Below are 16,401 nucleotides of genomic sequence, written 5' to 3'. Positions count from 1 at the left end.
CAGAATTGAGTCCTGCTGTCACTGGATTGCAGCCATCAATACCCAAATCAAGGAAACCACACACACCCATGCAAGGTTTTATTTTACATGAACTTGTTATATTTGCTCCTGTGAAGCTATAGATCATTTTTGTCCAAAATACAGACAATGTATGAATCCAAATTGCAGAGGTGCAGCAGTTGTGAATTTCTGTCATCAACCCTTGATTGTAATTTTAGGCTGTGATTTAATCGTTTAGGGCAGCTCTGACAAAGCAGTGCAACTTTCATGAATTTCTTTATTTTTTTTCTGTCCTCCCTGAGCCACACCAAAGGGAAGTGTTTTTAAGCATGTCCCGTCACTGATTGTAGACAATTTTCCTCCAACAGGATGGCATGAGATGGATCCAAGCAATCCCTTATTTAATCCAAGCGCTCTATTAAATAAACTGGTGGATGAAGGAAAGCTGGGTAAAAAGACTGGAGAAGGCTTCTACAAGTATTCCTAGAAGACGAGGTGTCTTGCTGGTGCATTTTTTTCAACACTAAATCATGCAAGCTGCCAGACTGTTGCCTTGGTGCTTAAGACTTCTGCTCTGGCACTTAATTGATATGTACACTGTAATATTAATATGTTTGCCAACTGGATAATGCTGACCCAGCTTGATACAGTGATTGTGATAATATAATCTGTAAAACAAGGTTATTTTTAAAATTAATTGCTTCTCGGCAAAGAAATGCCTTAAAAATTATTATACGTACGAAGATATTTTTGTTCTTCTTATTGATACACTTGAGCTTAGTTTCAATTTGTAAAATCTTTTTCACTCGTTAATAAAATGTCACTTGAATTACATAATGCAGTTTCAATTTAAATTGGCATTGTTATTTCTGTTTGCTTTGTGTGTTGCCTAATTCCCAGGATTCATTTAATCCTCAAATGAAATGAAATGACAGATAACCCTCCCACCCCTGCCTTCTTTCATCCACAACCAACCACCTCTTTAAACTTCTTGTCCCTGCCTCTTTGTTCTCAACTCCAACTGAGTTATTTTGGTTTCACTGCTGTGCTGTGTCTGCTTGCTATCATCTCTTCTTCTTCAAACAGACCACTCTTTCAGAGTCCTTGAGTCTTTTACTGTCTCCCAAATCAGTATTCACTGTGGGTGCCTCAAACAGGATCATTTAACTGATTTGGCAATATTATGTTATCTTCCAAAATATAAGAAATTGGATGTGACTGTCATAATATTGAATAATCCATTGGACGTTTATTCCAGCTAGCTATTATGTATTTGCATTACGTTCCTCAAGCACATGAGTGTCTGTGCTAATATTAATCTAGTATGTTACAACAGATATGCAAGCTTTCAGTTATCATGCTTCAAATAATCCAAGCTGAGAATGTGTTGCTGGAAAGGCGCAGCAGGTCAGGCAGCATCCAAAGAGCAGGAGAATCGACGTTTCGGGCATGAGCCCTTCTTCAGCAATCAGAAGGGCTTCAAATAATTTTTCCCTTCAAATAATCCAAGGTAGGGTTGAATAGGAGACATTTACATTGGAAGGTCACATGCTATAATACACTGATGATATCATAAGCATATCTCTTAAAGGAATACTTGACAAAATGATGCAACGCATCTTTCCTACAACTTTCCGTTCAAATCATAATTCTGGTTAGGCTCAAGATATTGTAAAACTCATCCAAGGTTGCTATTTTGGATGCAGATGGCATTTTTCAGGAAACACTTGAAGGGTGATGCAAAATGGTTCTAATATAGGAGATCATTTGATTTGTTCGGGGACAGAGTGGTTAGATGAAGGAGAAATGCTTGATGAAGTTAGAATTCTTTGAGGAGGCAATGAGCAGGATAGCAATGGGTTTAGTATATTTGTATCTTCAGAAGGCCTTTGATAAGGCATGACATATTCGTCTACCTAATAAAATATGACTCCATGGTTTTGGAGGTGGTATGTCAGCATGGATAGAGAATTGGAAAACTAACAGAAGACAGAAAGTTGGGGTAAGGAGGCTATTTTCATGATGGTAACCTGTAACTATTAACAGATTTCAATGCTGGGGCCACAGTTAATTACAATATATAATAACTGGGATGGGGACAGTAGATGCACTAAAGCCAACTTTGCAGGTGACACAAAAATAAGTGGAATAGCTGGTAGGTTAAGTGAGTGGGCATAAAATTGGCAGGATGGAATATAAAGTGGGAAAATAAGAGGTGATGCACTTTTGCAGGAAGAATAGAGGAGTGAAATTTAACTTTAATTGTAAAAACGACAGCACAGAGGAATTTGGAATCCTTGCACTTAAAGTTTGAAAAGATAAAATCCAAGTTAAGCAGGTAGTAGGGAAGGCACATGTAATGTTGGCCTTTATTCAAAAGAAATGGAGTACAAAAATAGGGGAATTCTTGATAAAACTATACCAGGCAGAAATCAGACCACAACTGGAGTACTGCAAGCAGTTTTGGGGCCCCTTGTCTCAGGAAAACTATACTGTCATTGGAGGAAATCCAGAGAAGGTACCAACCCTGATTCTAAATATAGAGGAACTGCCTTATGAGGAGATGTTGAGTAGATTGAGACTGTAGTCATTGAAATTTAGAAGAAAGAGAGACAATCTTATTGAAACATACAGCATTCTTAACTCATTTGAAGGAAGAATTTCTTCTCTCAAAGGTTAGTGAATTTGTGGAATCCTTTACCACAGAATGCAGTAGAGGCTGGGTCATTCAATATATTCAAGGCTGAGATAGCTTTTTAATCTGTAAGAAAATCTAGAGTTATGGGGAAAAGGCAGGGCAGTGGAGTTGAGGATTTTCAGATCAACCATGAATGGCAGAGCAGATTCGATGCCGAGATGTTCTATTTTAACGTCTTATGGTCTCGCTGTTTAATGATGATTACTGGATCAGAAGCCACAAGTGGTGTTGGGAGGAGGGGGTGGGTAGAGAAAATGTACCACAGCCATTTTGACAGATCATTATCAATTCCCTCCAACATCATCTGACCAATAAACACATCTTTCAAATGGACAATTCTTACCATTACATTCCTAGGTGAGACTTGCATCGCACACATCACCTGATCTTTTGTTATTTTCTTGGAGAAGGTCAGGAGATACAACATCCGCCATTGATCTCCTTTTACACTATTTCCAATGGCTGTTTTAACATTTGATTCAGTCATGGGATAGGAACATTGCTGGCTACATTAACATTCATTACCCATTTCTAATTAGCCAGAGTGCAGGTAAGAGAGAACCATGTTGTTGTGAGGCTAGTATCATATGTAGGGCAGACCAGTTAGGAATGGCAGATTCCCTTCTCCAAAGGGCATTAGCAAACCAGATAGGTTTGCATGGTTGACATTGGGTTGGTTTTATTTAAATTTCGAGAGTTTTTTAAAATTTCTTTTTATCTAACATGGTGTGATTTGAACCCATGCCCTGTAATATTTGCTGAAGATTTTGGATCGCTAGCCCAGTGACATTGCCACCACCTCCCAGTTGCAATCACCACAGCTCTTGGCTGAACCAAAGTTTATATCTTCTTCAAGCAACCTAGTGCAGTGCTTCCCAAACTGCATTTCACCAAACTCATCTGGTGTATTGCTGAATGGTTTTTGTAATGATTAAGTCATTTTTATTTAGTCAGGTAAGTTTATCAACACTTTGATAAATCTTAAAAATTTCAATTCTGAATTTGTTTTGTCCTTGACACCCAGTAGGACAGTAATTTGTGTCTGTCGTTGTCAGAAGGCCTGCCTTATAGGCTACACATATAGCCACATTAGTTTCTTGGCCAGTTGCTAGGCATTGATCATGTAACTGGGAAAAAGTGAGGATTACAGATGCTGGAGATCAGAGTCATAAAGTGTGGTGCTGGAAAAGCACAGCAGGTCAGGCAGCATCTGAGGAGCAGGAGAGTTGACGTTTGGAGCATAAGCTCTTCATCAGGAATGTCATGTTACTGTCAATTACATCAGCAATCAAAAGTGACACCATCTGGTCATTCTGATGGTGTTATTCATGCATGATTGAAATTTTGGTTTCCATTTACATAATGAGGAGTAGTCTGGTTTAACTTCATTGATAGTCTTTGATCGGTGTTGTTGATGTATCATGGTTTGCAAAATAAATTTTTGCAGCGAAAAACAAGTTTTTTTTCAAAAATAAAGGTCAGTTAATAATACACTATAATAATAATAATATACAACAGCTATAATTTAAATTAGGGAGTCCAACCTCTGATGGAGTGAGGGCCATATCAACTAAAAGGCAATAAATGACAGACAATATCTATATTAATCTATTTTCCATTTCATGGAATTGCAGACTGGAAAATGCATTGAACACCATGTAACAGTGTTAACAAAAACCATGAACACTGTGACCACAGTGTGTTGGGTACAATGATTAATGTAAGGTGAAGCTGAGACTTTGACTTCAATATCTAGGTGATGTCAGATTCGAGACTTCATGGTTAGAATATCAGCAGGATTGGTGTTGGTTAAGGTCCCAGGCAATTCTTGTTTAAAGTCAACATTAGATAATCTGTTCACAATTATATGTCAAACCAGAAAAAAGACAGGTTTTTGTTTTGCACATCGTCTCAATTGCAGAAATCACCTGTTGTCCAGACACATGTAGATCTCTGCCAAAGTCCTGATTTATATAATTGTACTCATTGCTTATTTAACATACAAGTGGCAGTCTGTAAAAGGCTCCATCTCATACACTAGTTGGAAATGAAGCCACGGTTACATGCACTTTGAAATGAAACCTGTCCTTAAAGCACCCACTCACCTTCAAAAAGGATGGATTGCCTCAAACAGTTGACAGAATGCAAAGGCAAGCTCTCTCATGAGCAGAAGTATAGGATGATGCATCAGGAGACCAGTTAATCTGTTACTGGATTTATTACCAAGGTCAAAAAGCCCCGTACAACTGCTGAAACTCCATTCTGTCATGCTTGCCAGAAAATATTTTGCACTCTGATAGGCAGAGATGCAGTAAAAGAGGTGGAATGACTTCCATCTTTAAATAATACCACTGAAGACATGTAGCAGAAAAGAAACAATGTTCAAGGCTCCAGAAAATTCAAGCATCAGGAAAGATTTCTCTGCAACATTGACAAATCTGCAGACATTGATGGTCATACGCATCTGATTGCAATTGCTTGGTTTGCAGAAGAGGGCAACTTGAAAGAACTATTCTGCACGGAACCTCCACAACAAGCAACAAGGCAGGAGAAATATTCAGAGGGATGATGACAATTTCAAAACAAATGGACTTCTATGGCAGAACTGCAAATGGGTATGCACTGGTGGAGTGACTACAATGGCAGGGCATGAGAGAACTGTTTCCAATGTACAATGTGAAAACCCAGAGGTCCCAATCACTCATTGCTTTCTTCATAGGGAGGCTTTCCTTGTTGTGGCTTGCAAACTGAGCTGAAATCAACACTAAATGAAGCTGTAAAAATTGTCAACTTCTTCAAATCCAGGCAACATTAGCAATGTTTTCTCTTCTATGCCAACAAATGATAGTAGAACATCGATGCCTTCTCCTTTATACTGACGTTTGCTGTTCCTCAAGAGGCAAAATTGTGTCAAGATAGAAGAATTGAAACATATCATGCAGAATCAGTCTCAGCACGCTAACCTGCTGCAAGATAAATATTGGCTGCAAAAACTGGCCAACTTGTCTGATGTACCTGAATGAGTTGAAGAGGAAGCCACAAGGAAAACATAGTGACATGCACAGACAAGCATTCAACTCAAAACTTCACCTTCAGAGTGAAGAAGTAGAGCTTGTCTCAGTTCAAATGTTCAAGTGAACTTCCTGCTGAAACTCACATGAAAGGCTCCTCTCAAGATAAACTCAAGCATTACTTCAGATCTTCTGGGGTAGAGCAGTAGATTCAGATCTTCTGGAGTAGATTGGACCAGAAGAATCAACCAGGACTTTCTCTTTGGGGGAAAAAAAGAGTTTCTGGATCTTAGGATGGATTGCACCCAAACTCATGTGAGAGACATTCCATGGGATCAATTTTGGTTGCAAGTAAGGAATGAATATCCCTTCATCTCAAACCAAGCAATAATTGTTCCGCTATCATTTTCAACCGCTGATTTTTGTGAACTTAGTTTCTCTGCCCTGTCACTACTTGGGAATCGGAAGCGACCGTGTTTAAAATGTGTGGGTCAGGAGCTTTGTGTAGCTCTTTCCAAATATTAAAGTGGCATTCACTGAAATAATCTCACACTTCATTTTGAAATTCCAGTCCAAAAACCAAAGTCAAACATCTCTTATTAAAATTGCAGTCTATTTGTGTTTCAGCTCAAAATAAAGTTATTCCTTGCGATATTTATACTGATTATATTAAAAGCATTTGGTGTGCTATGAACTCAGCCATGATTCTATTGAATACCACAGGAGGGCTCAAGGGGCTAGATGGCCTACTCCTGTTCCTATTTCCTATGGTCTAACTGCCTTCTGGAATAGTTTGGGATATTGAAAGTGTGCTGCAAGCTGAAAGAGTTTGGGAAGCACCTGCGGTACAGTATGTTCCAATCACAGTTTAGTTTCCTTTATATTAAAGAGGGTAAAACTGAGTGCTTTGCCGAGTACATTTATTCTATATGTGAGCACAACCCCATGCTGCCTGTCATTTACAAGCTAACATTCCTGTTCTCAGCTGAGCCCTTCTCATAGGAAGCTTAAGGAACAGTAGCAGCTTTTGCAGTTTTGGGATCTAAATAAACTTCAGCTTTTAGCCATGGCTCCCACTTTCTCTTCAGTAGAAAGAAATTGTTGGAGGATGGATTGAGGCCTCAGCTGGAGCACTCTGATGACAGGGATGATCTGCACCCGCGGTCTCGACCTGATATTTTTGATCCAGTGATTACTTTGTCCTAATTCAAACTGATCACCAACTCAGTATTGAGAAGTTATATTCTGGATTCCCCTAATGAGGACTGTTTGGAACAGGGCTCAAACCCTTCACATTCCCACTCGATGATTAAAAAAAACTCTCCTGAGTCTTCTAGAAGTCTTTGATTTCAATGATGTCACATGATGTTTCCTTTTGTCTTGTGTGATGTTAACATTCTGTCATTTAACAATCACCCATTTTCCACTCAAGCATTTCATCCATCTTCTTTCCTTCAGTGCACTTTTCCACAATATGTTTATTCAATTCATTTCTAAATGCTGTTTCTTAGTTAGAATCCCTTATCCGGTGAAAGGTTTACATTCTCAATGTTGGCTCTCTATATGGCTTGTTTTTCCCACACACATCACCTGCTTTTGTTGAGCATTTCCAGGTTTTGTTGTTTATCGTGCCTTTTCCCACACCCTCTGTATGAAACCTACACAGTATTATCTCTGCTGTTGCTTTCACCTCCTACAACAATCTGCTCTGTTGTGGTACATCTTGCAAATTTGAAAATGCTGTTTCGCACATTACAGAGAATTGCATGTCAGCCTCCAGTGGAGTGGTGCAGGGAGGAGCGTGGCTTTTGTACTGAGACATGAAGAGGAAATTCAAGAGTCTTCCTTGAAACCCAGCAACCAGTCCGTGTAAAATAAATGAAGGACTAATCCATAAATTACAGGTTTTGACAATACAGCGAGGACTTGAAAGCATCTTCTTTCGGGGCCTATCTTGCCTGAAGCAAATACATCAGGTAAAATGTCTACCTTCAATCAGACATGTTAACTTTTCCCCTCCACTTCCAGTCCCTTCAGAATTCCTCCTCGTTGAATTCTCTTCTTCGCCTCTTCTTTCATGATATCTGCATGGGGTCTTGAATCTGAAGGTATGTGCAAGAAACAAAAAGACGAATTGCTGGGAAAACTCAACAGGTCTGGCATCTGTGGACAGAAATCGGAGCTAGTGTTTTGGGTCAAGTGATGCATGCAAGAGATGTTTTGTTACTGTAGAAATATTCATCCACTGTACTGATAAGAGCAGGTGAGAGGCTAAGAATTCTCTGGTGAGTAACTCACCTCATGTCTCCACAAAGCCTGTTCAGCATCCATACAGCACAAGTCAAGAGTGTGGTGGGATACCCTCCATTTGCCTGGCTGAGTGCACCTCCATTAACACGCAAGAAGCCCAACACCATCAGGAAAAAGTCACCTACTCAATGGCACCCCATCCATCGCCTTCACTATTCATTCTTTCCCCCACCGATGCTCAGTAGCAGCTACAAGATATGCTGCAACAACTCCCCAAGACTCCTTCTACAGCATTTTCCAAACACACAACATCTACCACCTTGGAGGACAAGGGCAGCAGATGCCTGGGAACATCACTGCTTGTCAGCTCCCTCCAAGCCACGCACCATCTTTTAACTTGGAATTATATTGCCAATCCTAAATTCCCAAGCATAAAGTTCACTAAAGAGGAGGAAAACAAAAACAAACTGCCATTCCTAGATGTCACAGTAGCGTGAACAGCCAATGGGGAACTTCAAACCAGCATCTACAGGAAAACAACACACACGGACCAAATACTGAACTACAGAAGCAATCATCCCAACACCCACAAACGAAGCTGCATCAGAACATTATCCCAATGAGCCACTACACCCTGCAGCACAGAGGAACCACACAGAGCAGAGGAGAATCACCTACACAATGCTTTCAAAAAGAACAGTTACCCAATGAACACAGTCCACAGATTTCTCAGCAACAAATCCAAACAAACAGACAAAACGCATCCAGTAACCCCAGTCACTCTCCCCTACATCAAAGACATCTGGGAAATGACTGCCAGACTACTCAGACCCTTTAGCATCATGGTAGCCCACAAACCCACCAACACACTAAAACAGCAGCTAATGAACTTAAAAGACCCTATACAGACAACAAGCAAAACTAATGTTATTTACAAAATACCATGCAAGAACTGTAACAAACACTACATTGGACAAACAGGCAGAAAGCTAGCCACCAGGATACATGAACACCAACTAGCCACAAAATGACATGACCCTCTCTGACTAGTATCCTGACAGACAGATGAGGAAGGACACCACTTCGACGGGGACAACACATCCATTCTAGCACAAGTCAAATGGAGACACGCACAAGAATTCCTAGAAGCGTGGCATATCAACCGAAACTCTACCAACAAACACATCGAGTTAGACCCCATCTACCATCCTCTGAAAAAAACAGGAAATGACATCACCACATGAAATGATGTCACCACAGGAAATGACATCACCAGCCTAAAGAAATCCAAACATATAAATAGAAAGCAGTAATTATCAACAGTGCTTCGCCCGGAGCCCCACTGAAGATGTTACCTAGTAGGGTGACGAAACGTCTGGAAATGAACCTTCCAGCTTACCAAGCAAACCTACATCCATTTGAACCTCAATCTGAGCTACAAATCTTCTCAAAACCCACTATTGCCAATCCTATGTTGCCGGGTCAAAACCTTGGTATTCCCACTCAGCTGAACTGTGCATTACTCACAGCACATGGGACTGCAATAGTTAAAGAAGACAGTTCACCACCATTCTTGCCAGGGTAATTAGGGATAGGCAGGAAATGCTGGCCTAGCCAATGATGTCCACAGCCTGTGATTAAATTTTTTAAAAAACTATGTGCCAGTAGTAAATTTCCAAGGAGCAATTGACAATTCTATGTTTTAGTAATGACTGGTACATTGTCAGGTATGCCAGTACAGGACACAATCCAAAGACAACAACAACCTGAATTTATCTAGCACCTTTAACAGCCCAAGCCAAGTTGCTTGGACACCAAATCACTTGAGGAGATGTTGGAACAGATGACCAAAAAGCTTGATCAGTGATAGTTTGCAAGGAACATTTGCTGGTAAGTGAGTTGGGAAAGTTTAAGGAAGGAATTCAATTTTTGACACCATCACATCATGGATTCTGCAACTAAGAGCTCAATGAAGCCTCTGTCAGGTATGCCTCGTATTATCTGCTCGATGTCGTCAAGTTTCTAATTCATGTGATGAGGTTCATCTTTAGAACTTGAGCCAGAATTAATCCTGGCAGCAAGCTATCAAAATGGAGTTCACATTAAATCATAATAGCCTGAATATTTAACAGTTTCGACTTCAGGATTGGATCACCTCTATCTTAGATGAATGTTAGATTGACCTTCTTGAGTTTTGTTTAATTACAGAAGCCACGGATGTTTATAAGAGAAAAGAAAATCACTTAGCCCTTTGTTTCTAGGTTGGCTCTTGCTAAACCCATCTATAAATAATCCATCACCCTACAACTGTGCAGATTTTTCATAAATAGCAAAATAGTTTTCCCTTAAAGCATTCACAATCTTTCAGTATTCCCCATGGCAAAACATTTTAAACTCTGAAAACCCAATGAAGGAAGAGATTTATCTTCATCCCCTTCCTTACCACTGACTTCCAGACCAGAAGAAAGAAAGACCTCTATATTTATATAGTGCCTTTTGTGATCCCCAGGACATCCCTAAGTACTTTACAGCCAATGAGAGGCTTACTGAAATATAGTCACTGTTGTTACATAGGGGACTGAGCAATCAAATTGCAACAACAAAACCTCACAAACAGCAAGAGGATAACTAGTGATGTCAGCTGAGGGATCTCTATTGACCAAGACACTAGAGCAGTTCCTCTATCCCATTAGCGCTGCTCTGATAGAGTCAAGAGGTATAAGGCATAGAAACATACCCTTCAGTCCAACTCGTCCATTCCAATCAGATATCTTAAATTAATCTAGTCCCACATGCTAGCATTTCGCATTTATCCCTCCAAACCCTTCCTATTCCAATATGGTGGGCGGCATGGTGAGTGGGCGGCACGGTGGCACAGTGGTTAGCACTGCTGCCTCACAGCGCCAGAGACCCGGGTTCAATTCCCGCCTCAGACGACTGACTGTGTGGAGTTTGCACATTCTCCCCGTGTCTGCGTGGGTTTCCTCCGGGTGCTCCGGTTTCCTCCCACAGTCCAAAGATGTGCGGGTCAGGTGAATTGGCCATGCTAAATTGCCCGTATTGTTAGGTAAGGGGAAAATGTAGGGGTATGGGTGGGTTACGCTTCGGCGGATCAGTGTGGACTTGTTGGGCTGAAGGGCCTGTTTCCACACAGTAATGTAATGTAATCTAATCTATTCATATACCCATCCAGATGCTTGTTAAATGTTGTAATTGTACCAGCCTCCACCACTTCATCTGGCAACTCATTCCACACACACACCACCCTCTGTATGAAAATGTTGCCTCTTAGGTCCCTTTTAAACCTTCCCCTCTCCCCTTTTAAACCTTAAACCTATGCTGCCTAGTTTTGGACTCCCCTACCCTGGAAAAAAGACCTTAGCTATTCAACTTATCCATGCCCCACATGATTTTATAAACCTTTATAAAGTCACCCCTCAGCTTCCGATGCTCCAGGGAAAACAGCCCCAGTTTATTCAGCCTCTCCCTATAGCTCAAACTCTCCAACCCTGACAATATCCTTATAAATCTTTTCTGAACTCTTATTTGAAATAATTCCATGAGATCTTTTACTTCAACTCAAGAATGTAAATGGGGCCTTGAGAGAAAACAGACAAAATAATATAATCATTAAAACAGAGGAGACTGTTCGTTCTTCATGAACATGGAAGTGCAACTCATCTGGACTCACTCCTCTGTGTTCTGCCCTTAAGCCTGCAATGATTTTCTGTGCTGATAATTATCCAACACCCTTCAGAAAGCTGTGATTGAGCAGTGTGTTCCAGACCCAAACTTCACACTGCGGAAAAAGACTTTCCTCCTGTTCCCTTTGATTCTTATACCACACACTTTAAATGGATGCATTCTCATTTTCAACCCTTCCTCCAGTAGGACTGTTTCACAGGGAGGGGGCTGTGAGCTGATTGGAGAAGGAGGGTCAGAAGCAGGTAGCCCCATGCCTGATATCCAGTCCCTCAATCAGACCTTGGATGGAGGGACACTCTTTCCTACCTTCGAGATGACATGCTGCCTTCAGGGCAGTAGTGATCAGAAACCTGCCATGGTGGCAATCTCTTCTTCACTATCCTATCTACCTGCGACTCCACTTTCAAGGAGCTATGAACCTGCACTCCAAGGTCTCTTTGTTCATCAACACTCTCGAGTCCTACCCTCGAGATGACATGCTGCCTTCAGGGCAGTAGTGATCAGAAACCTGCCATGGTGGCAATCCCAGCTGCAGCCACTGGGAGCCTCAATTGGGTGATGACTTGGGAAGAACAATCATGGGGCCACCTCAACCAGAACCTAATTCTGATGGTAAAGATGTGGCTGAGGAAAATCACCACTCTGTTAATGTTGTGCCCTCCCTGTCTCCAGGCTCACCTCCTCGTACAGCACAAGATTACACCCTCTGTCTCCATTTATAAAGTCCAGAATTCCTTGCACCTAATTAATCGGTCTCTTCATCAGCTCAACCATATCCTATGATTAGTGCCTTTGCTCCTGCAGCCCACTTAGAATTGCATCCCTTGTTTTATATTACCTGTTCTCATTCTTCCTAATAAAACCCATCAACTTGGTATGCTTTTTCATTCTTATTGATCAAGAGAAGCAATGCTCCTAACACTGACCCTGATGAATTCTCACAAAATACATTCCTGCAGTTTGTGAAATAATCGTAGGGTCATGGAGTCATCGAGATGTTCAGCACTGAAACAGACCCTTTGGTCCAACTCGTCCATGCCAGTCAGCTATCTAAACCTAATCTAGTCCTATTTGCCAGCACCTGGCCCATATCCCTTCAAACCCTTCCTGTTCATATACCCATCCAGATACCTTTTAAATGCTGTAATTATACCAGCCTCCACCACTTCCTCTTACAGCTCATTCCATACATGCATCACACTCTGCATGAAAAAGTTTCCTCTTAGGTCTCTTTTAAATTTTACCCCTCTCACCCTAAACCTATACCCCCTGGTTCTGGACTCCCCACCCCAGGGAAAAGACCTTTTCTATTTATCCTATCCACGCCCCTCATGATTTTGTAAACCTCGATGAGGTCATCCCCTCAGCCTCCGACGGTCCAGGGAAAACAACTCCTGCCTATTCAACCTCTCCTTATAACTCAAATCCTTCAACCCTGGCAACATCCTGGAAAATTTTTTCTGAACCCTTTCAAGTTTCATAACATTCTTCTGATAGGAAGCAGACCGGAATTGCACGCAATATTCCAAAAGTGGCCTAAGCAACAAGTAAATCCACAACATGACCTCCTAACTCCTGTACTCAATACTCTGACCAATAAAGGAAAGCATACCAAACACCTTCTTCACTATCCTATCTACCTGCGACTCCACTTTCAAGGAGCTATGAACCTGCACTCCAAGGTCTCTTTGTTCATCAACACTCTCGAGGACCTTACCATTAAGTGTATAATTCCTGCAAAGATTTGCCTTCCTAAAATGCAACATTTCTAAATTGAACTCCATCTGTCACTCCTCAGCCCATTGGCCCATCTGATCAAGATCCCATTGTAATCTGAGGTGACCTTTTTCACTGTCCACTACACCTCAAGATGACATGCTGCCTCCCGGGCAGTAGTGATTAGAAACCTGCCATGGTGACAATCCCAGCTGCAGCCACAGGGGGGCAATAATAGACCCCACACCGATCCTTGTGGCACTCCACTGGTCACAGGCCCCCAGTCTGAAAAACTTCCCTTGACCACCACTCTCTGTCTTCTACCTTTGAGCCAATTCTGTATCCAAATGATTAGTTCTCCCTGTATTCCACAAGATCTAACCTTGCTAACCAGTCTCCCATGGGGACCCTTGGCATACACCTTACTGAAGTCCATATGGATCACATTCACCATTCTGCCCTTCTTCAAAAACTCAACAAAGTTTGTGAGACATGATTTCCCACACACAAAGCCATGTTGACTATCCTGAATCAGTCCTTGCCTTTCCAAATACATGTACATTCTGTCCCTCAGGATTCCCTCCAACAATTTGCCCACCACTGACGTCAGGCTCACCAGTCTATAGTTCCCTGCTTGTCCTTACCACTTTTCTTAAACAATGGTAACCACGTTAGCCAACCTCCAGTCTTCCGGCACCTCACCTGTTACTATCAATGTTACAAATATCTCAGCAAGGGACTTAACAATTACCTCCCCAGCTTCTCACAAAGTTCTAGGATACACCTGATCAGGTCCTGGGGATTTATCCACTTTTATGTATTTCAAGACTTCCAGCACTTGTCCCTCTGTAATATGGACATTTTTCAAGATGTCACCATCTATTTCCCTACATTCTATATCTTCCATGTCCTTTTTCACAGCAAACGCTGATGCAAAATACTCGTTCAATACCTCCCCCATCTCCTACAGCTCCATTCAAAGGCCACCTTGCTGATCTTTGAGGGGCCCTATTCTCTCCCTGGTTACCCTTTTGTCATTAATGTATTTGTAAAAACCCTTTGGATTCTCTTTAACTCTATTTGCCAAAGTTATCTCATGTCCCCTTTTTGCCCTCCTGATTTCATTCTTAAGTATACACCTACTGCCTTTATAGTCTTCTAAGGATTCACTTGATCCCTCCTGTCTATATCTGAGATATATCATTTTTTTCTTTTTCTTAATGAAACGCTCAATTTCTCCAGTCATCCAGCAGTTCCTACACCAACCAACTTTGCCTTGCACCCTAACAGGAACATACTGTCTCTGGGCTTTCATTAACTCATTTCTGAAGGCTTTTCCTTTTTTCCAGCCGTCCCTTTGCCTGCAAACACCAGCCTCCATCAGCTTTTGAAAGTTCTTGCCTAATACCGTCAAACTGGCCTTTGACCAATTTAGAACTTCAACTTTTAGACCTCAGGCCTCAGGCGACTGACAGTGTGGAGTTTGCACATTCTCCCAGTGTCTGCGTGGGTTTCCTCCGGGTGCTCCGGTTTCCTCCCACAGTCCAAAGATGTGCGGGTCAGGTGAATTGGCCATGCTAAATTGCCCGTAGTGTTGGGTAAGGGGTAAATGTAGGGGTATGGGTGGGTTGCGCTTCGGCGGGTCGGTGTGGACTTGTAGGGCCGAAAGGCCTGTTTCCACACTGTAAGTAATCTAATCTAATCTGGTCTCTCCTTTGTCATCACTATTTTAAAACTAATAAAATTATGGTCACTGGCCCCAAAGTGCTCTCTCACATCCTGTTTCCTGTCACTCAGCGAATTTTGTATCCATGTTAGCACCACACCTTTTGTCCCACAGTCTTCCAATTTGCTGCCAAACTTGTTTTGTGGCTCTTTATTAAATTTCTTGCTAAGAAATTCATGTGCACCATATCAACTGCAATACTTTTGTCAATTTACACTGTGATCTCATGAAAAAAACTCAATTAGGTTCTAAATACAGCTTCCTTTTAACAAATCAATATTGGCATTTTTTAAAATTAATGTATATTGATCCAAGTGATAGCCAATTAGTGGGTGTGCATATCAGATTTTGGAGCAATGGCAACATTATCCAATCTTGGAGAACTCCCAAGTAAATATAATAGATAAATCTGAGAGATCATCAGAAGGAAATGTTTTAAAAGTGGGAGCACGCTTTGTAACCTTGGTTCCTGTACTTTCAAAAGTAATAGAACTCTAGCCCCCAAGAGAAAGAATGCATTTTGAAGCCTTCACGCAATGTTCTCGAACTGTATTATCAGCAAATCTGTCTCTTTGGGCCTGGAACATTCATTTCTTATTTTGCTGTAAGTTCTATGATCACTCACAAGTCTTGAACCATCATAGGTTTTTGTGATTGGCATGATGAGTGCCATTAAGGAGACATTAAAAGTAACATTGTGAGATGAGACATTTTGTTCTAGTATGATGTCAGTTATTTATTTTAGAAGGTTGCTGATTGTGTTGGAATGTTGCAATTGTCTTTGCTGCAATAGCGCAGTTTGTCACAGGTGGGAAAATGCAACACAGGTTATTGGATATGGATTGGCCTGTAACCTCTCAGTGAGATGAAAGCACTTCATCAAAAGGACATTGTTTTCCAGTTTTGGTTCTACTGCATCAAAAGAGAAAAACCTCCGATTTATAGGATAAGAAGAGCTTAGATGTCATATGTAATGTTAACACAATTTACTACACTCTCCTGAACTTTGCCTTCTCTTGCTGAAGTCATATCATGAGTTAATATTTTCCTTACTATTTAAAACCAAATCCCCATCAGGAACCCACTTTAACTTAAAAAAGAGCCCAACCTTGTACAATCATCTCAGTACATAGCCCTCAGACTCTTCGGTATATGCTTCAGGACTCTTCACAGACCTGGCTCCAGCTCTCAATTGTCTCCCTTATTTCTCTGTAACCAGAACTGGGTACAACTGTCAGAGCGTGATCTGGCCACAGTTTGAGCAGGAGTTTTTTTCTAACTTGTATACAACTATT

The 16,401-nt window shown here is 41.2% G+C and overlaps 1 protein-coding gene across 1 annotated transcript in view; it reads left to right on the top strand.

Moving 5' to 3' along the window:
• Positions 1-837, top strand: part of hadh (hydroxyacyl-CoA dehydrogenase) — a 34,310-nt gene extending 33,473 nt beyond the window's left edge. Inside the window, exon 8 of the mRNA XM_060851327.1 lies at positions 369-837. Within this exon, the coding sequence (XP_060707310.1) occupies positions 369-487 (119 nt within the window). The 3' untranslated portion in view covers positions 488-837. The remainder of the gene's footprint in view (positions 1-368) is intronic.
• Positions 838-16,401: the final 15,564 nt, after the last annotated feature.

This window comes from Hemiscyllium ocellatum, chromosome 36, assembly GCF_020745735.1.
Source record: "Hemiscyllium ocellatum isolate sHemOce1 chromosome 36, sHemOce1.pat.X.cur, whole genome shotgun sequence".
NCBI classification, from domain to species: domain Eukaryota; kingdom Metazoa; phylum Chordata; class Chondrichthyes; order Orectolobiformes; family Hemiscylliidae; genus Hemiscyllium; species Hemiscyllium ocellatum.
The sequence above is the reverse complement of the archived record's forward strand: the minus strand, read 5'-3'. Positions and strand labels throughout refer to the sequence as shown.